General features: G+C 40.3%; 1 protein-coding gene across 1 annotated transcript in view; it reads left to right on the forward strand.

Annotated features, from left to right (window-relative positions):
* The first annotated feature begins 638 nt into the window (after positions 1 to 638).
* The window catches only part of LOC148504751 (indolethylamine N-methyltransferase-like), a 49,944-nt gene continuing 23,379 nt past the window's right edge, over positions 639 to 27,203 (forward strand). The window contains exons 1-2 of the mRNA XM_088448530.1: positions 639 to 667; positions 17,103 to 17,290. Coding sequence (XP_088304656.1) covers positions 17,152 to 17,290 — 139 coding nt within the window. The 5' untranslated portion in view covers positions 639 to 667; positions 17,103 to 17,151. The remainder of the gene's footprint in view (positions 668 to 17,102; positions 17,291 to 27,203) is intronic.

Consider the following 27,203-nt stretch of genomic DNA (forward strand, 5'->3'; position numbering starts at 1 on the left):
GCAGTTCTTTGAATAGCTGAAAAAAAAATTACGCTGATTTGAAACCTTGATGTTTGCACAATAGACAAATTGGTTTATTACATCTAATCCTAACATGTGGTCTATGACCATCGACATCACTGCCAAATTTGTGTCCCAGAATACCAAATACTGAACCGCACTCTGGTTGCAAAAAAGAAAAACTGAAGTTCTCCTGTGAGTACTATTGCTAATTTTTAGAAGTGGAGTTGTTGCCCATCGCAGCTATCGGATAATTTTTTATCTATAGATAAAATGTTTTTGACTAATTTAAAGCTAAAAGAAATTGTAAAATATTAGGTCACTTTAAAAAAAATAAAAAATGGCAGTTAGGTGGTTAAAGTTAACATAGAACATACAGACAGAGCACTCCAGCATTACTGAACCCAAAAGTACAAATTGCAAGTATTAACTGGCTAAAGAGTAAGACAGACATACACAACAAAACTCTCCATATACGTTTATAAGTAAAATCCTTATTTAACCTTAAATATCTGCCTAGATGGAGAGGTATGTTAGTTGCAAAATAACATATCATGTGATTAACTTGGGAAACCACTGAGAGCTATATAAACCTTCAATGACAGCACAGAAAAGTCAAAAGATTGTTTGCTATTAACCTCATACAGGAGAGAAACACAAAGGGGAGGTAAGAATTATTTAATTCCTAATACTACGCAATACAAATGTGTCCTCTTGCATCTTTGTCGCTTTCACGGCAGTTCACGCCATGCATTGCGCGAGTCGCATACTTGCTCATGGGTACGCGTGCTGCGTTCACACCCGCGAATCCATAGATTGCATGGTGCAACCGCAGCGCACGGCATGGCGTAGAATATTGCACATGGCCACAGCTAAGTGCAATGCCGTTGCATGGGCGTGTGGCCATTCGCAACCTGAGGCCTCATAGAGTGCGCTGAAGTTAGCAGTTCCCAAGTGACCCTGCTTTAACTGATGTTACCGATTATTTTGTTATGTTGCCAAAGTATATGGATGTGTGTAAGGGTAAGAGAGCGTCCTTATGTTAGGCTGCAATCGCAATGTAAATGCAAACATTTACATATCACCGCTGATATTGGCAACTGCGTTGCGTGCGTATTAGCAGAATAGCGATCTGAATCATGCTCTGATTCTGAAATATAAAATATTTTCTTATTCCCATTGATCTCAGGGTCCATGTCCAAGTATGTAGCTATTGAACCTATTCCTTTTATGTGTGGTATGCACATATATAACAACTTTATGTCAGTCTATGGACCATTAAAACTCACTAAACATGGCTATGGTCTGCGTTGAATCCTTAATTTATGAATTCAAAGCAAAAGCATACTTTTTCAAATAAACATCTATCAATTCAGATACATGGGAAGTGACAGATCCTATCATGGAAACAATTGGGCGTCTGTGTGGATTTTCTAATCTTTTATGGATTTTGGGGCACTATATAAAATATTGGTATTCATGGGTGTTTTACATTGAGATATTTATACTCTTCATCTGAAATACTTTTATTGTCTATAAGTAAAATCTCACTAATAATTTTCTCTCTTGGGTCTGAATCAAGTTTCTCATATGTCTCTGTGGGGTCTATTTACTAAGCTGTGTTAGGGGACAGAGTGAAAAGTGATAGGAAAGTGATAAGGTGCCAGCCAATCAGCTCCCAACTGTCATTTTTCAAACACAGCCTGTGAGATGACAGCTGGGAGCTAATTGGCTGGCACCTTATCACAGACTTATCACTTTTCACTCTGTCTCCTAACACTGCTTAGTAAATAGACCCCTATATCACTTAATAACCTCTATTTAATTTTTAGAATCAGTGCGATTCATTAAGATAACCCCTTCCCCCTACCATGTAATAAAGTATGTATATTATGTGCATTTGTTTGTACTATGTAGAAGTTGCAGAGTAAACCAAATAAATTACTCTGTAACCCCTAATTATTTAATTGCCTTCTTTGAGTGTAAATTGCTGAGGTGAAGGCACTGAAAGGGTTGTTGGAGACTGACAGCTAAACAGGCTTGTTTCATGCTAAGTATTTTAATCCTTGATGCACTGTACATAACAGATTGTTCTTTATCACATAAGATGTTATACTCTTTACAATAACTTCTTTCTGGGTTCCTAGAATACATTCTAACATGCTTAAAGCTTATTGAGGAAGCAGCACTATTTAGAGTGATATATATATATATATATATATATATATATATATATATATATATATATATTACAGATTGAGTCTCCCATATCCAAAATGTTTGGGACCTTCAGAGATCTTGTGGGGTCTATGGCTCGATGGGTCAGGGCTTTAGCAGCACAAAGGGTGACCTACACAATTTTAGCCAGGTGGTTTTAATGTTATGGCTGATGAGCATATACAGGTTGAGTCTCCCATATCCAAAATGCTAGGGACATGGGGCATTTTGGATATCGGAATATTCCGTAATTTGGAATATTTGCATACCATATGGATATATATATATATATATATATATATATATATATATATATATATATATATAATGCATTTAAGTTTTATACACACCTTATACACACAGTCTGCAGGTATTTTTTACAATATTTTCAATAATGTTGTGGCTCAAACAAAGCTGGTGTACATACATGAAGTTCATTTGTGTATCGTATACACACAACCTAAAGGTAATGGTATACAATATGTTTAATAATATGTGCTTTTAACAAAGTTTGTGTACATTGAACCAAACAGCAAAGTTTTCACTATCTCAGCCATGCTAAAAAGTATTCTGTGTTTCGGAATATTGGTGGGTGGGGGGGGGGGAGAGAGAGAGAGAGAGAGAGAGAGAGAGAGAGAGAAAGAGAGAGAGAGAGAATATGTCACAGTACAGGCATACAAATGAAAAAAGAATTGAATAACCTGCCAGGGTGCTCACCCGGGGGACCTTAGCCCCTCAACACAAACCACAAGAAAAAAAGCAGCACTCCAGGACTTGTAAGGCAAAAACAACAGCCAGTGCTTTACTACAGTAGTAAAGCACCCAGGGCTGCCATCAGAAATTGTGGGGCCCGTGACTCACTTATAATCACCTCTATCGCCCAGCAGTGCCTCCCCCACATTCCCCTCTCTCTCTTAGCAATGCCCCCCACACAGACACTCCCCTCTGTCTGTCAGTGGCCCCCCACACACACATTCCCTCCTGCCAGTGACTCCTCCCCATACACACATTCCCCTGTCAGTGCCCCCCCCAGACACACACATTCCTCTCTGTCAGTGCCTCCCCAGACAATCCCCTCTGTCTGTCAGGGGCAGGGGCCCCCCCAGACATACAGACATTCCCTCTGTCAGTGACCCCCCTCTCAGACATCCCCCTCTGTATGACCCCCCTCCCCAGTTAACATACCTCTGTGTCAGTATGCTGAGAGGCCCTCACTGCCGCCTGTTGCAAAAGGGAGGAGTCAGCCTGTCCGAGAGTACTGTTTTCTGAGTGGGCAGACTGGTGAGTCACACTGCTCTGTCAGGCATATGCTGAGCTGCTCTGAGCTCATTGTCTGGGGGAGCTCCAGGAAGTGCCCCTTAAATATAGGAAGCTATGATAATTCATCACTGTCTAACAGCTGCACAATGCGGATCTTCAGTGATTAGGATTTCCTATGGAATGAGATAGATCCCCTTCCGTTTCTGTACGATGACGTCATCAGCCAGTGTCCAACGTCATTCGCTACCATCCAAGTGGGCATAGAGGGGGAATATATTCTTGTGGAGAGCGAAGTGGGCTACCATGCCCACAGCATGGCGAGCGAAGCGAGCCCGCAAGGGGCCAACTTTGTTATTTTCCTGGAAAGTGTGGGCAGAAACCTCCACTTCTGCCCTCACTCACATCACTTCCAGGTACAGCTACTGAAGGGATTTTACTGTATACTCTTCCGATCTGCTACGTGCCAAGATACCTGCAGGCCATTACTCCCAAAGGGCACCTGCTGCATCACATGTAGGTCCGCCCCTGTGCTGGCCCCCCTCTCTGCCCAGGACACCAGACCCAGCAGTTCCCCACCTAATGGCGTCCCTGACAGCATCGGCTGTTGTTTTTGCCTTACAACTCCTGGAGTGCTGCCTCTTTCTTATGGTGTGTGTATATTAGGGGTGTGCACCGGCCACTTTTCGTGTTTTGTGTTTTGGTTTTGGATCTGGATCTTTCTTCGTGTTTTGGATCTGGATTGGTTTTGCCAAAACCACCCTTCCGTGTTTTGGGTTCTGGGTTTTGTGTTTTGGATCTGTATTTTTTTGAAAAAAAGCATAAAAACAGCTAAAATCACAGAATTTGTAGGTTTTTCTGCTCCTATGCTATTATTAACCTCAATAACCTTAATTTCCACTCATTTCCAGTCTATTCTGAATACCTCACACCTCACAATAGTGTTTTTATGTCCAAAAGGTTGCACCGAGTTAGCTGGATGACTATGCTAAGCGACACGAGTGGGCGGCACAAACACGTGTCCCATCTAGGCCTGAAACTGCAGTGGCAGACAGGATGGCATTGAAAAACTAGGCCCCAAACTGTACATAATGCAAAGAAAAAAAAGAGGTGCAAGATGGAATTGTCCTTGGGCCCTCCCACCCACCCTTATGTTGTATAAACAGGACATGCACACTTTAACAAACCAATCATTTCAGCGCCAGGGTCTGCCACACAACTGTGGCTGAAATGATTGGTTCGTTTGGGCCCCCACAAAACAAGCTGGCAATTAATCTGTCCCTGCACAAACTGGCTCTACGGAGGCAAGAAGTCGTCCTCATCCTCCTCATCCACAGATTCCTCACCCTCTTCAGTGTTATGTACATCCTCATCCTCACAGAGTATTAATTCGTCCCTGCTGGAACCACAGGTCCCTCTGTACGTTCTGGAGGCTGGTCTCCCTGGAAGAGTTGATCATTCATTTTATGAACATCATCTTCTCCACATTTTGTGGAAGCAACCTCCTACGCCTTTCGCTAACAAGGTTCCCGGCTGCACTAAACACTCTTTCGGAGTACACACTGGAGGGGGGGCAACTCAGGTAAAATAGAGCCAGTTTGTACAGGGACCTCCAAATTGCTTCTTTTTCCTGCCAGTACAGGTACGGACTGTCTGACATGCCTACTTGGATGCTGTCACCGATGTAATCCTTTAACAGACAGACGCACGCTTGTCGCTGCTGCTTTGAGGATTCAAGTGCGGCTACAGCCCACACAATTCACAAAGACCGAAAAAAAAAGAACAATATTTTAATTGTTTGTGGAGCACACTTTGAGGGTTATACCACCCTCTAACAGACAGACGCACGCTTGTCGCTGCTGCTTTGAGGATGCAAGTGCGGCTACAGCCCACACAATTCACAAAGACAGAAAAAAGAAGAAGAATATTTTTATTCTTTGTGTAGCACACTTTGAGGGTGTCACCACCCTTTAACAGACAGACGCACGCTTGTCGCTGCTGCTTTAAGGATGCAGGTGCGGCTACAGCCCACACATTTCACAAAGACCGAAAAAAAAAGAACAATATTTTAATTGTTTGTGTAGCACACTTTGAGGGTGTCACCACCCTTTAACAGACAGACGCACGCTTGTCGCTGCTGCTTTAAGGATGCAGGTGCGGCTACAGCCCACACAATTCACAAAGACAGAAAAAAGAAGAATATTTTTATTGTTTGTGTAGCACACTTTGAGGGTGTCACCACCCTTTAACAGACAGACGCACGCTTGTCGCTGCTGCTTTGAGGATGCAAGTGCGGCTACATCGCACACAAGTCACAAACACATAAAAAAAATAGTTTTTTATTTTTTGGAGCACTTCATGAGTTACACCACCCTTTAACAGACAGACGCACGCTTGTCGCTGCTGCTTTAAGGATGCAGGTGCGGCTACAGCCCACACAATTCACAAAGACAGAAAAAAGAAGAAGAATATTTTTATTGTTTGTGTAGCACACTTTGAGGGTGTCACCACCCTTTAACAGACAGACGCACGCTTGTCGCTGCTGCTTTGAGGATGCAAGTGTGGCTACATCGCACACAAGTCACAAACACATTAAAAAAAAATTTTTGATTTTTTGGAGCACTTTGAGAGTTACAACACCCTTTAACAGACAGACGCACGCTTGTCGCTGCTACTTTGAGGATGCAAGTGCGGCTACAGCCCACACAATTCACAAAGACAGAAAAAAAAAGAACAATATTTTAATTGTTTGTGTAGCACACTTTGAGGGTGTCACCACCCTTTAACAGACAGACGCACGCTTGTCGCTGCTGCTTTAAGGATGCAGGTGCGGCTACAGCCCACACATTTCACAAAGACAGAAAAAAAAAGAACAATATTTTAATTGTTTGTGTAGCACACTTTGAGGGTGTCACCACCCTTTAACAGACAGACGCACGCTTGTCGCTGCTGCTTTGAGGATGCAGGTGGAATCTAGACGGGATTTGGAACCGAGGACACACTACCTCCATCAATTGTCTAAATCCCACTGCACTAATGTCGGATACCGGATGCACGTCTAACACCAACATAGCAGTCAAGGCCTCAGTTATACGTTTTGCTTCAGGATGACTGCTGTTGTACTTCATCCTCATCGCTAGGGACTGTTGGAGGGTCAATTGTTTAGTAAAAGTAGTGATGTTCCTACTTCCTCTCTGGGATGATGAACAACTCCCAGCAGCAGCAACAGCACTAGTAGGAAGTGGTTCTTGATCTTTCCCTATTTTATTTTTATCAGAGAAAGTTTGGTCCTCCATTTATGTTATATTGATATATATACGTGCGGCTAAAGCGCACACAAACACAGAAAATATTTTTTTATTTTTGCTGGAGAGTAGTGCACTTTGTGGGTTACACCACCCTTTAAGAAATGAGCCAGCCGGCTCTTTACTTATGGGACACAGGCGCACGCTTGGCGCTGCTCCTTTGTTGATGCACGTGCAGCCACAGTGCACACAAGTCACAAACACAGAAAATATATATTTTTTTGGACTGGAGTGTACTTTGGGGGTTACAGCACCCTTTAACGGTCAAGCCAGCCGGCCCTTTACTTATGACACAGGCGCACGCTTGGCACTACTTTGTTGATGCACGTGCGGCTACTGCGCACACAATTCACAAACACAGAAAATAATTTTTTTTTTGGTTTGGACTGGAGTGTACTTTTGGGGGTTACAGCACCCTTTAACAGTCAAGCCAGCCGGCCCTTTACTTATGACACAGGCGCACGCTTGGCACTACTTTGTTGATGCACGTGCGGCTACTGCGCACACAATTCACAAACACAGAAAATACATTTTTTTTTGGTTTGGACTGGAGTGTACTTTGGGGGTTACAGCACCCTTTAACGGTCAAGCCAGCCGGCCCTTTACTTATGACACAGGCGCACGCTTGGCACTACTTTGTTGATGCACGTGCGGCTACTGCGCACACAATTCACAAACACAGAAAATAATTTTTTTTTTGGTTTGGACTGGAGTGTACTTTCGGGGGTTACAGCACCCTTAACGGTCAAGCCAGCCGGCCCTTTACTTATGACACAGGCGCACGCTTGGCACTACTTTGTTGATGCACGTGCGGCTACTGCGCACACAATTCACAAACACAGAAAATAATTTTTTTTTTGGTTTGGACTGGAGTGTACTTTCGGGGGTTACAGCACCCTTAACGGTCAAGCCAGCCGGCCCTTTACTTATGACACAGGCGCACGCTTGGCACTACTTTGTTGATGCACATGCGGCTACTGCGCACACAATTCACAAACACAGAAAATAATTTTTTTTTTGGTTTGGACTGGAGTGTACTTTCGGGGGTTACAGCACCCTTTAACGGTCAAGCCAGCTGGCCCTTTACTTATGACACAGGCGCACGCTTGGCACTACTTTGTTGATGCACGTGCGGCTACTGCGCACACAATTCACAAACACAGAAAATATATTATTTTTTTAGCACTTGGGGGGAGCACCCCTGATGGACAGAGCACCCCCTGGACAACACTACAGTACTCCTTTAGGACTGGGACACTGCACAGGACTTTGGAGTGGACACAGCCCCTATGGAGAACTGACTGCACAACACAGTCCAGCCAGCCCCTATGGACTTTGAAGTAGTGGACACAGCCCCTATTAACAACAGCAGCACAGCACAACACAGCCAGCCCCTATGGACTTTGAAGTAGTGGACAACAGCAGCACTACACTACACTACACTACACTACACAGCCCTAACTCCCACCCTCCCTCTTCACTGTCCACAGCCGAGTGAGAAAATGGCGCCGACGCGGGTACCTTATATAGGATCCAAAACCCGCGAGACTCGGAAGGCGGGATGATGACGTTTTGCCTCGATTTCAGATCCGAGTCAGGCGGGAAAAGTCGAGCCTGACTCGGATCGGACTCGGATCGGGGGGGCTCGGGGGGGTTCGGATTTCAGAAATCCGAACCCGCTCACCCCTAGTGTATATATATATATATATATATATAGAAAAAAATAATTAGTGCGCTTAATTCAGAGTTTGGAACAATACCAATGTCCAGGGAATGAGTCCCACAAGTGATTGCACAGACAGTGTCTTGTAACCAATTCCTCACATATGAAAGTGGGATTGTGAAGCAGAGATCCTGTATATGAAATGGATCGGCATCTTCCCCAATTAAGAACCCCCGAATCCAGCCGGGAACAACACCAGAAAGAAAACATAGAAAGGGGGCGCCACATCGTGCTTAAAAGTATAACAATATTTTATTGCAATCTTTAAAAATGACAATGCTCGTACCAGAACAAGCAGTCAGAGCCACCACTAGCGTAAACAGCACAAGAATAAGCAGAGGCAGTCACCCGGTCTGTAACCTGGACGTCTCCAGGGACTTCTCTGGGAACTGGTTCCTCTGCACAATCGAAAACGCCAAGCCACGCCACTACATGTTTCGTCATAAGACTTCATCAGGAGGCTATTTGAAAAAGGAGAAAAAAGGAAACTCTGTTTGGTGAGCACTCTAAACTGTCATAAATCTTATGTATAATAAAACATAACTTTTAATAATTGATCTTTAAAATAGACTCACTGTTGTACACAACACTTCACAAGTATCAAAAAAATATATTAATTCTAACAAACACATAATAATAGTAAAATACATACATCCTCCAATATATCAAGAGATGGCGAAATATACAGATAATAGAATTCAATTATAATCAAGCTTACATAGCATAATTTATGCAAACATCGGTTTAACCCCTAATGCATAACATCAATATTCCCTAAATTATCGAATTTAGAAAAGTCCGGGCATAGAAGCTGTCAAACCTCATTCTACTGCTCCTCACTTAGACCAAAGTCCATCTATGAGGAGTGAGAGATTACCGGAAAGGCAGGTTGCCCATGGAAACAACAGTGTAACCGCAGTGTTACTCAAGTTTTCATTTCTGCTGTTATGGGTCTAACTATATTAGAATTGGACCCCTAATGAGAGAACTACTAAGCTTGAGATAACCGTCGGTTAATAGAGGAATAGAGAAGTGACAATAAGGGATAGAATATAATGATATATGATAACAGAATAAATCACTGATCATACTTATTAGAATGATTTCTCATAATAAGTCAGTAGTTGAGGTGAGAACCAATATGACTGACTATCTAATCAGTGATACTTAGTCACTATATCCATCATAATTGCTGTTATCAATAAAATTCCATTGCATGTATATAAACATATATATCCCAATGATTGTTATTATTAAGCAGTAGTAACTTTATTTTATATCATCTATTCAGCATCCTGAGCAAATAATCACATTAAGACATGTATTCCCTTGAAACTTTGTATATAACAGAAAATGCAACAAACTAGATTGTCATATGTCTAGCAAAATATATGACATTGAAACAAATGTTTTAGCAGAGGATTATTCAGGTGGATATACAATACACGGTATAGAAAAGGTGTTTTGAATCAACCTGTGACTAAATCACATATAGACTCTGTCCCAGTGAAACACTACTGCAACTCTTTAATTAAATATTGGCATGAGTTGTAACATTTACAGCAGACTATATTGATAATTAGACACATCTCAGTTGTCACTGTTTGTCGTATAGTACACCAGATGATTTCCGTACAGACAATTACATCTGATATAACATTTTTAGCAACATAACCAACTTATCAGAAAACGGAGTGACTGCATATATTCTAATAAATCTATGTTGCCAAAATAAAAGGGAAAGGCTGTGATGATGTTCAAGTAAATAATTTTATAATATACAGCATAGTGCAAAATTAATTATGTCAGAGTAAAGTCGCAGGTGACCCTTTCATTTGTCCTATTTGTTTTTCAGGTTGAACCTCATATAGCACATGTTCTATCTATCAGTGTAATTGGTACTGTGATCCTCTGCGTTTTAATGGATATAGACAACAGGCTAGATTAGCATAATTAGTACATTTATTCTTTTTTATACTGACATCATGTTAATTCATTTCAACGCATCCAGATAGTCACATTAAAGTGTAACCGTAAATAACTTCTATTAATGAAAAATATACCCAGTAGTTGATATAGAGATCTAAGATCATAAGCATATAAATGTATACATCATTGAGAGCATTAGTATGGAGAAAACTCCGGGAATAGGGAACCTGATGGAGATATGTGTCATGTAATGTCCACAGACACCCGATGCTGCCTTGCTGACCCCGATGCGCGTTTCGCCGTGCTGGCTTGGTCACGGAGGAAATGATGTGATGGCAACATGCCTCAAAAGGCCCGGGTATAAGAGGAATAGAATGGCCAATCATCTTTTGATTGGCCATGAAGGACAGATCTTACAGCCATTAGAAACCACATCCCGTTCTTTCATTATCAGAACAAGAGAACGTGTTCTATTGACGGCATCCCTATACTTTGAAAAGTGACATCTGGCAACATTTGAATTAATGTTGCAACTTAATTTGTAAGGACCTCGTATTAGAGTAGCAATAAACAAAGGGTTCTATAATATAATTGACTATTCACATAATAAATTAATCAATTATAAATTTCTAACAGTGTGAATTTATTGAGATATAAAGGTAACTAAACGGCATACGTATACCTATATTCTATATTATTCAATAGCATTCTTAATAAATTGTTCTTAAGCTAATGATAATTTCGATTTAAATCATGCACTTACCAATTCCCACTACCATTACATACTTAGTTAAAATTCAACCAACAAAATGGTCATGGTACTTGATGCATATTTCACTATTAAATATTACCCAACACCTAGGTATGTGCTGTGCTGGGTAGAGATAACAATATTGAAAATAAAATAAAATATTAATAATAATAAAAATGAATAAAAATGAATAAAAAGTAAAAATAATAATAAAAGTAAAAATAAATATAAGATAATAATGGTAAATTATTAATGCTAACAACAATATAGATAATGAAGATTAGAAGAGAAAAGAGGTGAAAGGAGTAGGGAAAACAAGAAGAAGAACAAAAAGAAAGAAGAAAAGGAAAAAGAAAAAAGAAAAGACAAGCTAATATAGTGAGGGTGCTAGAATACATATAGCGAAGCTGTATGTGTGTGATAGGATTATTCATGTAACTAATGCATGATTACTGTGGTAGTTACCAATTTAATAGAAAGAGTGCACGTGTATGGAATAAATTGTTTATATAATACTGTAATATAAAGAAGTGATATTCAAGAAAAAGTGACCATCTCCAGGTTGTCCTGATAAGAGTAATAGTAATGTCATGAAATATAGGTTGGAACACACTTGTAATACACGTGGTACGTACGCACTGTTGGTGTAGTATTAATATCGTGAATAAAGATGAATATATAATAAAAGGGAAAAAGTTAGTATCATTGTACGGGGATGTTATTAAATGAGAAGACTGAGACTACTTATTAGGATCTAGTTTATAGAAAAGCACTGTAGCTATTGTACTCATTTAAGCCTCCTGGAATGAGTGTGCCCAATCTAAAGATCCATTCTGTTTCTTTGCGTAACAAGATGGTATTGAGGTCTCCTCCTCTAATACCCATGTGGATCTTTTCAAGGCAAAAGGCTTGAAGTTGCCCGACATTACTCTGATGTTTCTGTAAAAAATGCCTGGCAACTGAGGTGAGTTTTTTCATTTTGAGGGTATCTGATCTCACATTTCTGATATTGCAGGCATGTTCTAAAAAACATAGTTTGAAAGTGTGTGTTGTCATACCCACATATCTGTAGCCACATTGACACAATAAACAATAGACTACGCCGGCGGTATTGCAGTTGAAGTATTCCACCTATGCCAATTTATTCTTGGGTTGGTGGGAGCGGGAGATAGTCTTCTCAGAGGTAAATGAGAAGTATACACAGCATGTTATTCAATGGTTACGCTACATTGATGACGTCTTTGTCATATGGGGAGGTCAGAAACAGGAATTTCTTGAGTTTATGGAAATCCTTAACCTTAATCATCTCAACTTAAAATTTACATGGGATCAGAGTGATAAGAGTATCTCCTTTTTGGGCCTAAGAATCAATAAGGGAACCAATGGAGAAATTGTTACTAATTTGTACAGAAAAGCAACAGCTACCAACAGTCTGTTACATGAAAAAAGCTGTCACTTCCCGCCCACCATTTCTAATTTACCAAAAGGTGAATTTCTCCGACTACAATGAAATTGTTCTAATGACGATGACTATCAACTGCAATGTAGAGATCTCTGTTTGAGACTACAAAACAGGGGTTATAGTAATCGCTCTATTAAAAAACCAAAATATATAGTCTCTAAGATCGATAGGGATACCCTCTTATTTCCCAAAATTAAGAACAAGGAGGAAAGTAATACCATTAGATTCATTGGAGACTTTTGCAAAGAGTGGCAAACTTTACAAAGTATTCTGCAAAAACACTGGCCAATCTTACTTCTGGATAATGACTTAAAGAATCGTTTGGAGACTAAGGTCTCCATGACTTGGAGGAGAGCAAGGAATTTGGTGGATCTACTCACACATAGTCACTATGAGCCAATGTCTAGAAGAAAAACAAAAGTGAAAGGTAGATGTAAGGCCTGTAATCTCATCATTACTACTAATGAGATACAAGATAGATTTGGGAGTAAGATTACCATACAGGAATACTTCAACTGCAATACCGCCGGCGTAGTCTATTGTTTATTGTGTCCATGTGGCTACAGATATGTGGGTATGACAACACGCACTTTCAAACTACGTCTTTGAGAACATGCCTGCAATATCAGAAATGCGAGATCAGATACCCTCAAAATGAAGAAACTCACCTCAGTTGCCAGGCATTTTTACAGAAACATCAGAGTAATGTCGGGCAACTTCAAGCCTTTTGCCTTGAAAAGATCCACATGGGTATTAGAGGAGGAGACCTCAATACCATCTTGTTACGCAAAGAAACAGAATGGATCTTTAGATTGGGCACACTCATTCCAGGAGGCTTAAATGAGTACAATAGCTACAGTGCTTTTCTATAAACTAGATCCTAATAAGTAGTCTCAGTCTTCTCATTTAATAACATCCCCGTACAATGATACTAACTTTTTCCCTTTTATTAATATTATCATCTTTATTCACGATATTAATTTTGTTATACATAAGATTTACGACAGTTTAGAGTGCTCACCAAACAGAGTTTCCTTTTTTCTCCTTTTTCAAATTGCTTATGTATCTTAAACTCTAGTGAGCACCACCACTACCCGTTTCATGTATATTGACTCAGATATAGATCAATCTGGGAATAGTGGCATAATATATATTTCTTCATCTAAACAGCCAGTGCGACGTTCTTTCCCATTTTCCCCCTTCCCTTGTTTAACTTCATCAGGAGGCTGGCTGGCGTTTCTACAGTCATCCTTTAAATAGCATCAATGCTCTCACATCTCTAAATTCATCACAACACTTAATGATTCACAGCTGTAGCTTGTTACAATTAATACTTTCACTCTGCTCAAATGGCAACATACAAGTATAAAATGTCTCATAGAAAATGTCTCACAGAAAACACTGCTATATTAAACAAGCATTTATACATCTGGATCTCAGAATAATAATGCATACATTGTTAATATATTACATAAAATGTGAAAAACAACATTGATACACCTCAGATACAAATGCATATCAGTTGCAATCCTGCAAGAAAAAATACATTTTATAAAATATAATTAAAAACACATGCACATAAGTTGAAAAAATGCTAAACCTGTAACACTATAACAGCCATCAAAAGTACAGTGAAAATACATTAAAAAAAAAAACATATGAATGTAAGGACACAGGATGGATGGGAATCACATGTATAATAATTTTTTTCAAAAAGGGGGTGATCTCAAATCCCTCATTTAAACCACAAGGGGACAGAGTATTTAAGGTGATAATCCAAAACGTTTCCCGTTGTGTCAATACATTCTCCCGATCTCCACCTCTTTTATCCACCTTGATATGCTCTATCCCCATAAATTTTAAAGTTGCGGGACTGCTATGCTGACATTTTTTAAAATATCTTGGTAAACTATGATTATCTTCCTTATTTTTAATATTTCGCAGATGCTCGAGAATTCTTATTTTCAAAGGCCTTTTGGTCTTGCCAATATATAGCTTTCCACACCCGCACACTATTAGATAGACTACAAACATGGTGTTACAATTTATGAATCCCTTCACTTTAAACTCTTTATCCCCTCCATCATGAAATAATGTTTTCTTATTAAGCCCATGTGGACATACCTTACATTTACCACAGATATAAAAACCATTACTAATATCTAAAAACGAATGAGTCCTATTTTCCTCCTTTAATGCAGGTAATATACTAGGCGTTAAATAAGATTTTAGGTTTCTTGCCCTTTTAAAAATGACTTCTGGTTTCTCCGGTAAGAATGGAGATAGAATTGGATCCACCTTAATAATATGCCAATATTTACCAAGCACATGTTGGATTTCATTATGAGAATTATTAAACTGTGTGATAAAAGCACACTTCATATGCTCTGATTCCTTTTGTTTACTCGAATCTTCTTTTTGGTATAGAATTAAATTATTTCTATCTAGCAGCCTTGCTCTTGATATGGCTGCATTAATGAGAGAACCAGAATAGCCCTTTTCCAAAAACCTTGTTCTGTATACTTCACAAAGCTCATCAAATTTTTCCAGGGTACTACAATTGCGTCTCAGTCTGACTAATTGCAAGAAGGGCAAATTCTTTTTCCATTTGGTGTGATGACAATTCCAGGAATCTAAATAGCTGTTACTATCAACTTTCTTAAACAAAGTATAAGTTTCAACTTTTTTATTCTTACAATTTTCTGTACTGAGTGTTAGATCTAAAAACTCAATCTTTTTCTCTTGGAAGTTGGAAGTGAAACTCAGATTATATTCATTGGTATTCAGATATTCAATAAAGTTTTAAAATTCACACTTAGTACCCCGCCACACCACTATGATATCATCGATATATCACTTAAAAAATACGATGTATTCACTGAAAGGGTTATTTGACAACACATATTTACTCTCCCAATCTCCCATATACAAATTCGCCACACTCGGTGCGCAAATTGTCCCCATAGCACAGCCACATGCTTGGATGTAAAACTCATTCAAGAAAGTAAAATAATTGTGTTTTAACACAAAATGTACACATTCACATAAAAATATGATTTTAAATTTATCTACTGCAGGATCCTCCACCAATTGTTTTTCTATAGTTTCTATTCCTTTTTGATGGGGAATTGATGTATAAAGTGATTGAACATCGATTGTTCCCCATGAATAGCTTTCCTCCCATTGAAAATCTTTTAAAAGTTGCAGAACATGTGTGGAGTCTTTGATATATGTTTCTAGCAAGAATACATAAGGTTTTAAAAAAATATCTACATATTCAGATACTCGTGCTGTAAGGGAATCAATGCCTGATACAATTGGGCGGCCAGGAGGCATATCCCGATTTTTATGTATCTTTGGCAGATAGTAGATGGTTGCTAATCGTGGATATTCATTATACATATATTGATGTTCTTCATCTGTAATCACACCTAAACTTTTACCTTTATCTAGCAGAACTTTCAGCTCAGCAAGATACTCTTTTGTCGGATCACTTTTTATTTTCATATAAGATGCTCCATCTTCTAATATCCTAAACATTTCTTTCTCATAATCTCCACGATCTAGCAACACAATCCCCCCCCCCTTATCTGCTTGTTTTATTACAAGATTTTTATTTTCCCTCAAATTATTAAAGACTTATTTTCTGCTGCAGTTAAATTCTTTGAACTTGTTGGCAATTTCATATAAAGTTTTTCAAAGTCTTTCTTGACTAGATGTGTAAACATGTCAATAAATGAACCTCTAGATTCCACAGGATAAAAGGTAGATCTTTCCCTTAATCCTGAAGCTGACTCTTTTTTGTGCGCCGACCCCCATGTTTTGGTATATATTTATAGCAGTGGGGCGGCACTCATGCCACTAAACATGCAGAGATGACTTCTCCCCATGAGACTTGTCCTGGGACTGCCAGTACACTCCCTCACTATCACGGTAGCCTTACCTGGACTCTGTGGGCTGCAGCCGATGCAGTCCCTAGAAGTAAGTCGCTATATCACTATCCTGAGCATGCACACAATTACAGAACCTGCTACCAGCAATGGCAGGAGGCACCACTGGTCCTGATGCACTTGAACTGATTATTTAGGACATAATTTAAGTGAAATGGAGTATACTGTACAAGGAGAAAAATCTCAAAAGACAAAATGATAAAAATAATTTGTATTGCTAAGTTTCCACCTTGCACATTTTCCAGATCTTTAGTGTATTGAACTTTGGTCCACGTTAAATTTAATAATAACCATGCTTCTATACTACAGTGCAGGAAAGTATGTTTCTCATCTGGTTATTCAATGATAAATGGCTCCATTTGCATAGTTCATGAAAGTTAAGGGTATGAAAAATAATTAAAAGTAAACTGAACCAAATGATGGCATGTTTTTTATATATCCTGTATGATTTGTTTCATTCCAATAACTAAATACCTAATTTTAAATAACCGGTTTCTTTATCCTTAAGTGTCCAAAAGAATCCAACACAGTTTGAATCTTTCTGATAAGAGAAGAACATGGAGAACCCACAGAAATACATTGATGATTTTAACCCTGTAGCATACTACCAGACATACTATGCACAAGGTACAGAAAATGTCATTGGAGAATGGATGGACTTTGTTCTACGGATTCTTCATGAAACATTTACTCCAGGTTAATATTTAGCAGTGGAAAAATGTACAGTATATGCTGCAAAAGCATTATTAGCAATATATTGAGTTGATATTTAAGTTAGCTAGTAGATATCCCTGAATTTGGCTCCGGCTATGTCAGAGCCTATTACTGTATTACCCTGACTTGTATTACACTAGCATTAGAACTGTGATTGTGCTGTTCTCCAAGTCCTGATGTAGTGAAGGCAGAGCTAAATATCATGCAATGAAAATTCTATCACTCTGCCTGTTAAAATATACAGCTCTCTACTGCCGATTTCCTCCCACAATTGAAACATATACTGATAGGTTAATTGGCTCCCAACTAAGAAATTGACTTTAGTGTGTATGTGTGTGTACATGTAGTAAGGAATTATAAGGGCCCAGTTGTGCCCTTATATTAAGGCTGCATCTAAAAAAACAGATTTCTCAATAGAGAATTCCGAAGGGGGGGCAGGGTGTTTAAGGGGCTACAACTCGAAAGCCGTTGAAGGTAGCAAGTTGAAATTTGGTAGAGGTGGGTAGAACTGTGACACAGTGCTGCATGCAAAATTTCAGGGCAAAAATAAATGAAAAAAGAAATGCAGGCGGCGGTGGTGGTGCAGGCGTTAGGACCCGGGGGAGGTAGCAGCAGCACACAGATGCAGGCTCGGATCTGGAATATTCAAAATACCTGCATCTGTGTTTAAAAAAAACAAACACAGATGAAGGAACGGGGCAGTGAGACCCATCTGTGCTTCTGTATTTTAAAATAAAACCAGTGTAAAAAAAAAATGGAGTGGCCCCCTCCCCCAAAACCAACCAGCTCCGTGCTATGGAGCCCCAATACTGGTTGTGCAAAATACAGGGGACAAATTACGTAGGGGTCCCCCGTATGAAGCACAACCAGCATCATGCTTTTCAGAACCTGTCCTGGTTGCCAAAATACGGGGGACAAATGACATAGGGGTCCCCCGTATTTAGCGCAACCAGCACTTGGATCTGAGCCGGTCCTGGTTATGGAAATACAGGGGGAAAAGTGCATAGGGCCCCCCCTGTATTTCCCAGAACCAGCACTAGACCCTTTCCCAATGCCCAGGGGTGCCAGGGATAGCCCTGGGCTATCAGCCTGGGCCTGGGGTGCCCTGGAGAGGGGGCCCATTTATTGGGGGGACCCCAACTCCCCAGAGATCACTGGCCTGGGCTGACTAGCATTTAGGGGTGATGCTTTAGCTCGGGGACCCAGTGAAAGGGCTCCCCTGGCTGTGGTATCACCCCCCTGCTAGAAAGGGTCCGGTGCTGGTTCTGGGAAATACAGGGGGGCCCTATGCATTTTTTCCCCCTGTATTTCCAGAGCCAGGACCGGCTCAGAGCCCAGTGCTGGTTGCGCTAAATACGGGATATCACTATGTCATTTGTTCCCCGTATTTTGGCAACCAGGACTGGTTCTGATTAGCCTGGTGCTGGTTGTGCTTCATACAGAGGACCCCTACATCATTTGTGCCCTGTATTTAGCCCAACCAGTACTGGGGCTCCGAAGCTGGTTTTTATTTGGGGGGTAGGGCCACGTCATTTTTTTTTGTTTTTACACAAGGTTTCTTTTTAATTACAGAAGCACAGATGGGTCTCACTGATCCTATCCGTGCCTCTGTATTTATTTATACACCGATGCAGGTATCACGGATCTTTCAGATCCAAGCCTGAATCTGTCTGCTGCTACCTCCCCCGGGTCCTTCTGCCTGCCCCACCGCCACCACTAACGCCCCTGGGTCCTGGCCACAGCTAACACTTGCTGCCCCCCTGAGTTCCTGCTGTAACTTATGGCTGCTTCCTTCCCCCAAGCCCATCCACCACTACCGCTCGCACTGACTTTGCCATCTTCGTGCACCCAAGTAAAGCCACAGTAAGTACCTGATAGATGCTCTTACTAAGGCTCCACATCAAGTTGAAAATTCCAATCTCTATAATGGTGGATTTGGGAAGGCAATAGTTTAAAAAATAACTTTTTTCAATTACCTAAACCCCAAAAGCACCTACCATTGAACAATAGTTACCTAATAAAACAAACCCCAATCTAAATGCACCCCCTACCCTGAGTTATGCCTTTCCAAAAATCCACCATAGAGAACAGCAGAAAAGTGATCCTAATTGAGTGTCAGAAAAGCAAAAGAGAAAACAGGGAGCGCTACTAAAAGATACACTGATGGACCTGATATATATCAATGATGTCTAGAATCATTAAAATAAACACATAGTTTAATAATACTAAAGGTTCATCAGGAACTGCAGGACTTGTGCCAGGAGACCGCTGGCTATTGCTGGACTGTCCACACGGTCGGTGCACTACTGCGGGAGATGCGGTCCACTGGGGTGGCTTGCTGCATTGTTCAGGGCAGCTTGTTCCGTGAACCATCCGATTGTGGCTTACCAAATACACCCGACACCTGTGGGAAACCACTTGCTCATTACATCACGGCTAGTCCTATGTGAGTGAAACATTCGCACAGTAGCCGACACCATAGTACTTTGAATAATCAAGTATATCCTGAGCAAACTGTAATTTACAGAAGCTGCCAAAGATTCACATCTTTCTGAGTTCAACCTTCACCATTATCATCTTTCCCGGCCGGGACGAACTGTGACCCTAGAGCAGGCACTCACATCAGGACGGTAATCATTACCTAGACACTGCATTACCATAAAATTGTACAATTTATATATTATTTTTTTTTCTTCTCTTTTAGCTATGAAGTTTTTTTGTTATTGCTGAATAATCTGTCTACTAATTATTCTGTGTCTTTGTACACCAATATGTATACTTATTTCCTGATGAAACTTTAGTATTATTAAACTATGTGTTTATTTTAATGATTCTAGACATCATTGATATATATCAGGTCCATCAGTGTATCTTTTAGTAGCGCTCCCTGTTTTCTCTTTTGCATTTCACGTTTTTAGGATTAGCCTATCCTCCAGGTGAGCTGCTTCTTGTTCGCACACCTCCATTATTTTGTGCGCCCCTTATTGTGTTTTCCCTGAGTGTCAGAAAAGACTGACAGTTGGAAATATAGATTACTCCCAAGTCCTCATTTTTTATGTTTCTGTCTGCCCCATCCACACCACACTGCCTTCTCCCCCCATTCACCTTACTCTTATCCCACCTGTGCAGCTCTATGTTCTGCTCAGACCTCAGTTGCATAGACTGCATGTGTATATTCCAATGAGCACACATTTCTGTGAATTAGCAGCTACACCATTTTGTGAGTAACAGCAATCTCACTCTGTGAGTGTGCTGAATCTGAAGTTAACCACATGGTGTAATGGCATACCATATCTGTATTATGCAAGGAACACGTCCATTAAGGCGTCAGCCTTAATTATCATAATTTCATTACTTTTTGGAGTTTGAGTGGCACAAATTCGGTAGGTTTTGTGAATTTTCAGTTCATGTTTAAGCAGCCTTAATGGGACATGTGAAACCGTAAGGTTTTTTGTCTATGGAATATAGATTATAAGCTACACTGGGGCAGGGACTAATGTGAATGGTCAAATATTATCTGAAAAGCGCTGCTGAAAATGTGTGTGCTACATAAACAACTGGTAATAAATATATTAGTGGTAGTTTTAGTACTTTAAAAACAAGTTACCTCTGAGTTACTAGAAACTGTGTTTGAGCAAACCTCTTGCATTTCACTTTTTGAGCTTGTCACATTTCCCTGGGCTGGTAGATTTTTAATGGTGTGGCTCAGAGGCAAGCAGAGGATGCTCCATGGCTGGGATCAGAGTGACCAAGCAGCATTCTCTGCCTGCCTCCGAATACCAGTCATTTCTGGAGTCCAAGAATACATAGCGGTGCTGCCTGCGCTGCCTCACTACAATGTAGGCTGCTACTTGCAGAATTATTGATTCGTGAAAGACGCTGGCCATCCACCAATTACAGTTGTCAGAGTATCTGAATGCTGATTGATGAATGGCTGGAGCTATCCAGCAAGCAGTGGAAACAGCAGTGCAAGTGGCAATGCAGACTGGGGAAGAGAGCAGTATACAGGACAGACCACACTAGCAGGACTCAGAGGAGGGTGAGTAAATGTACTGGGCTGCCCCCATAGATCTGAGGTCTATTTAAATTTAAGTGGATCTTGTTTTCCAGTGGAGGAAAGTTGGAATATGATTGTAATTCAGGAAGAAGGGGGGTTGTTAGGTGTAGGGGGCAGTTCTGGGACATTATTTTACTTAAGGAAAAAGGGGTGCTTGCCAGTTTTATGGAGCAGTTCTAGAACATGTTTCTAATTGAGTGAGAATGAGGGGTTGCCAGGTTTAGGCGGCATTCTGGGATACTATTTTAATTAGGTTTGAGAATGATTATACAGTAATTGAGGAAGTAGGGGGCATGGTGACAGTAGGTAATGGAGTGACACAGGGGGCATGTTGGTTGATGGGTAAAGGAGTGACATAGGCGCATGGTGGCTGAGGAGCAATGGAGTGCCTTGGACCACTGGTATTTATTAACCCTTCCCTAGACCACCAGGTTGTCGGACACTAGACCAATGAGGGTAATCAGGCCTTAGGGCTGTGGCACTAGGCCCATGCTCCTGTAAGTGACCATGGACAAGGCCCAGATCACATAAATTGGCATAATCTGTAAATGTGGCACTGCTGTTTGGCAAAATGTGTATAAGGGGCTCTACTACTGTAGGCATAATCTGTATAAGGGAGAAATGGATAAACACAGCGCACTGGGGACCTCATTCAGAGCCGCTCGCAAAATGCTTCTAAGTTCAGAGTCGGCCTCCTGGCCACTCACTAGGCTGAGGGTGACCAACTTCGGGTGCTTGGCGGCAGCATCCTGGACTTCTGCTTCTTCCGGGTCATGTGATCGGGACCACTCACATGATACATCTGTGTGTGGTCTCAAACAAGAGTGCCCTGGTGCGAGTGCCAGCGGAGAAAGATTGCAATAGTATCGTGGGTATGCCTCCAATGCGTTTTGACCTGCATAGGGTCTTCCTCTGGGAGTGGACACCACTCCCACAGGAAGACCCTATGCGGGTCGAAACGCATTTCCCGAATAATCTCGGAGACTACAGTGTAGAACAGGGTGAACGGTTCCACCAAGATGTTAAAGATGTAGAAAGAAGATACCAGGGTCATTGGGACGTCAGCATGATGGCTGAATACTGCTGGATGATACACAGAGACGACACAGATGACACAGACACAGACAACACAGATGTGGCTAAACGCACACAAAAAAAATTGTTTATTTTATTTTTTTAACCACTGGGGTGAACCCCTGAAAGAAGCAACATCCCTTAAACAGACAGCAGCACAGCACTGCTGCGCTGATGACAAGTGTGTCTAACACACAATTTTTTTTATTTTTTCACACTGGGGGTGGGTAAAGAGCACCCTTGAAGGACAGAGCACCCCCTAGACAACACAGCACTACAGCCAGCCCTTGTGGACAGGACAACAGCTAGCCCCTATGGACAGGACAACAGCCAGCCCCTATGGACAGGACAACAGCTAGCCAGCCAGCCTCTATGGACAGGACAGCAGCCAGCCCCTATGGACAGGACAACAACCAGCACCTATGGACAGGAAAACAGCCAGCCATCCCCTCTATAGACAACAGCCAGCCCTTATGGACAGGACAACAGCCAGCCCATAAATGGACAACAGTAGCCTGCCCCTATGCACAATGTCAGCATGCAACAGCACAGATTCCAGCTCCCTCCATCCTCCCTCTTCACTCTCCACAGCCAGACTCAAAAAATGGCGATGATCACGGGACCCTTATAGAATGCAAAACCAGTGAGAATCCAACAGAGGGATGATGACATTTTGCCTCATTTTCGGATCCAAGTGAGGTGGGAAAACGCGTGTCGACACGGATCTGCCTCGAATTCCCATAGCTCGGGTGGGTTCGGTTCTCAGGGAACCAAACCCACTCATCCCTATACAAAACAATGATAATTTTCAATGAGAATATGCATAAAGATACATGACAAAATACAAATAAAATATATATACACACAGTGTTGTTCAAAAACAATAGAATCATATGGAGAGAATGCAAGTGTGGTTATGTCTTCAATGGTACTATGCTGACATAGTGATACTTATGCTGCATAGAGAAACATTGTGACAATAACTGATAACATTATCTTAATATCCATCCACAAATTTGGGTGGTTATATGTTAGGGTATGCTGATGCAGTGTTTCCTCGTACTTATAGATGTCTTTTGTACATAGGGAAAAAAAAGGGTTCTGTGGATAAGCATTAAAGCTGTATATTGGATGAAACAGTAGAGGCAAACAGTATCATACATTAGGTAATGATGAGACATATTAACTATGGTACCTATTATGTCTGAGATGAAATGCTGTATGTTATTCAAAGGGGTTGATTCAGTTAGCCACAAGAGATGTGAGTTGCCTTTTCAATAGCATGGAAATGCCGGCATATTGGCATAGGGAATGCAAGACAGACAGTACAGATATGAACAATACTGCTATCCCGAAGAAAATTGATGGATGCAAATTTAACCAAATCACATACAGAAACGGGCATGTTTAGGAGACAGATAGTGGAAAGACATAGGGTAGACAATCCTGCCAGTGAGACTTTTTTACGTGGCAGTTGCATGTTTCCATGATTAGATATGTTAATAAGGAGATCAACTCTTTACAAAATGTCTACCGGATAAGAGGAACAGACATGTTTGAGTCTTACATTATAATTTTTTCGTGCTGTTACCCTTAAAGCTATTGTAAATGAGGGCACCCTAAATCATTTGTTTGTAAAATGTAATGAGCTGATGCAGATTTAAATGTATATTAATTAGCATAGTGTACCTTGTATGAATATCCCCTATGCTTGCTAAGGAAATAAGCCGCTATGCAAAGTCATATGCAGTTGTTTGCATCTACACTTACCACCGAAGAGGCAGAATGGAGGCATGAAGCGTTTTCTTATGTAGAAAAGTAAAGTAATGAAAGAACAACAATAAGATTCAAGACAAAGCACAACAATCTAATCACCAATATGTAAAAATGTCTAGAACCTATCTAGTTATATGACCTATTCATTTTACATATGTGTTGCTTAATCACTCCTCTGAGAAACCTCATCTAAATTAAGGTTTAAATTTATGAGTAAAATCATTTTGGGACACAAGTATATTGTTTAATTGTGATACACTTTACACTACCAACCACAGAACCAATCACCCATAGTTGAGCTCAGGAACTTCCCCTTTTGATCCCATTTAAGAACAAAGAGATAAGGTTCCTCTTCTAGCTCCTGCAGCCACTATGGCATAATTGTGAGTGAGCGCATACCTAATAAGACTATCAAGCAGTTACATAAATAAGGCTTTCCAGAAGCACTGCTCAGGACAAGGTGAGCTGCAGGTGGTCTGATTCCAGTAATATGGAAGTGCAGCTATTATTAATGCACCTGTCACAGCATGGAAACCCGGCATATTGGCACAGGGAATGCAAGACAGACAGTACAGACATAAACAATACTGCTATCCAGAATTAGAAATATGGATGCAAATTCAACCAATTCACATACAGAACCAGGGGCATGTTAAGGAGACTGATAGTGGAAAGACATGACACATAGGGAAGACAATCCTGCCCGTGAGAGCTTACATGATCTGAGGAACAATATCATTAGGTGGCATATTATCAAATTATAGATATAGAAACTTTTGCAGTTTGAATGGCAGCAGACTAATAGTTTTAATTCAGTTTCTAAAACCTTGAGCACTTTCCATACAGTATATGTAGTTTTTTTTTTTTAAATTTGAAGGATTCTAAAAAAGATTAGAATGTACATGTGTCTTTATTTACTAGAAACAAGTATATGGTCCTAAGTCTATGTGGGTATCATTATGATTAAAATAATGGTCTGATGGTTGTGGGAGTGGGAAATACAATTAGAGATAAGGGGGATATTTCTTAAAGCATGGAGAGAGATAAAGTGTTATTTTATAGACTGTAAGTTTGAAAATGACAGATAGCATCTGATTGGAAGGCACTTGATCTCTCTCCACACGTTGATAATTCTCCCACAAGGTAACTTACTGCTGCATGTGCCTCAAAGTAGACCTGTTTGGAAGTACCGTGAATGTAAAAAGTAATATGACTTTAATATAAATGTCTGTGTATATATATATATATATATATATATATTTATCCTACAAATGGTGCGGCACTCACGGACAGGAACAAATCAAATAAGTGGTGGACACACGAATACAAAGATATAACAAACACATACCTTAAATACCCCATTACCAATCACCACGTGAACGGCGACGTCCAGCTGTGTCCATCAGTTCGACCGCTACTTCTGGCTGCAGCTGATGATGTCAGACTCTGCGCGTACACCACGTGACCCAACACCCGCGTTGCTAGGCAACAATATAACATTAGTTTACATCAGATCGATAATTTGCTAAAATAGCAAAACATATAATATCACCACAACAGCTATGTCTAAAGTAGGAATCAAATCAACCAATTGTTTTTAATAAACAAATGTTAACTACAGTCACTATTTACGTACTGATATTACTATTCACACCGCTAGACCCAATCTAACATTAAACAAGAAAACATGAAATATACTGTCATTATGTTTATAATTATATAGTTCTATCATAACCACCTTCCAAAATCGTAAAATTCTTTTCACATTAGATCAACACCATGAAAAAATTCTGAGGACAATTTTTAAGAAAAAATTTTTTAAAAAAAATTTTTTGAGAACAATATCTGAACAAAAGACCCATGCTCACGGACCTGATGTGGGGGTAATAAACGAGGGCAAACGTGGCAACAAACCTCCACTACCATGGAGGAAGTAATATTTAACCTTTCCTCCCATGTATTAACTAATAGCGAGACTAGTTTTACTGAAAAAGGGTCTCTCCTTTGTTCCATCTTGTCAGCTTGAGGATGTGAACTGGCAAATTGAAAAATATCAACTACAGCGTAAACTAAGATTGAAGGAGTATTTCCATAAAAATCCTAAACAGCCAGCTGTTTCTTCCTCTAACGTGACAATTCCGACAAAACTGAAAAAATTGAGTGATAAATCGAATTTCGACCCTATCTCATATAATTAATCTATTAAAACCTTCATGCGAACCTTGGATCAAGAAGTGACACTTGAAATTAGAGACAGTCCACCTGTTCATCCTAATTTATTTAAATTGGAAAGAGAAGCATTGAGATCTCTATTTAAGAACTCAAATTTAACTATTCGCCCTGCTGACAAGGGGGGATCAATTGTATTACAGGATACCCCGGATTATGTTCAAGAAATTTTAAAACAGCTTAGTGATGTTAATACATACTGTAAATTAAGTGGGGATCCGACTCCCCAATTTAAAAGAGAACTTTCTGAAATTTTATTGTTGGCTAGGGACAGTTCTGTTATTGATGATGAGTTGTTTAAAATTCTTATTCCACAATATCCTATCACACCAGTGATATACACTTTGCCGAAGATGCACAAGGGTATAACTCCACCCCCTGGATGACCCATTATATCGGCCAGAGAGTCGTTGTTTCAGCCTGCATCGGTGTTTTTGGACTCATTATTACAACCACTAGTTCAAAGTTACCCAAATTTTTTGCTTGATAGTACTTTTCTTCTCAACAAGCTTAAATCATTTGGGACCTTGCATGAGAACATAAGGTTGATTACAGCGGATGTGTCAAGCCTGTACACTATCATTCCCACAGTGTGGGGTTGGATGCAGTATGACAACTATTGACGGGCAGTGACATTTACAGTGTGGACCAGATTGATGTGTATATGACCCTATTGGAACTTATTCTTACAAAGAATTTCTTCATGTTTGATCGGGTGTACTATCAACAGATAACTGGCTGCGTCATGGGGTCCTCCGT

Source organism: Taudactylus pleione, unplaced genomic scaffold, assembly GCF_031769625.1.
Source record: "Taudactylus pleione unplaced genomic scaffold, aTauple2 ptg000457l, whole genome shotgun sequence".
In the NCBI taxonomy this organism is placed as follows: Eukaryota; Metazoa; Chordata; class Amphibia; order Anura; family Myobatrachidae; genus Taudactylus; species Taudactylus pleione.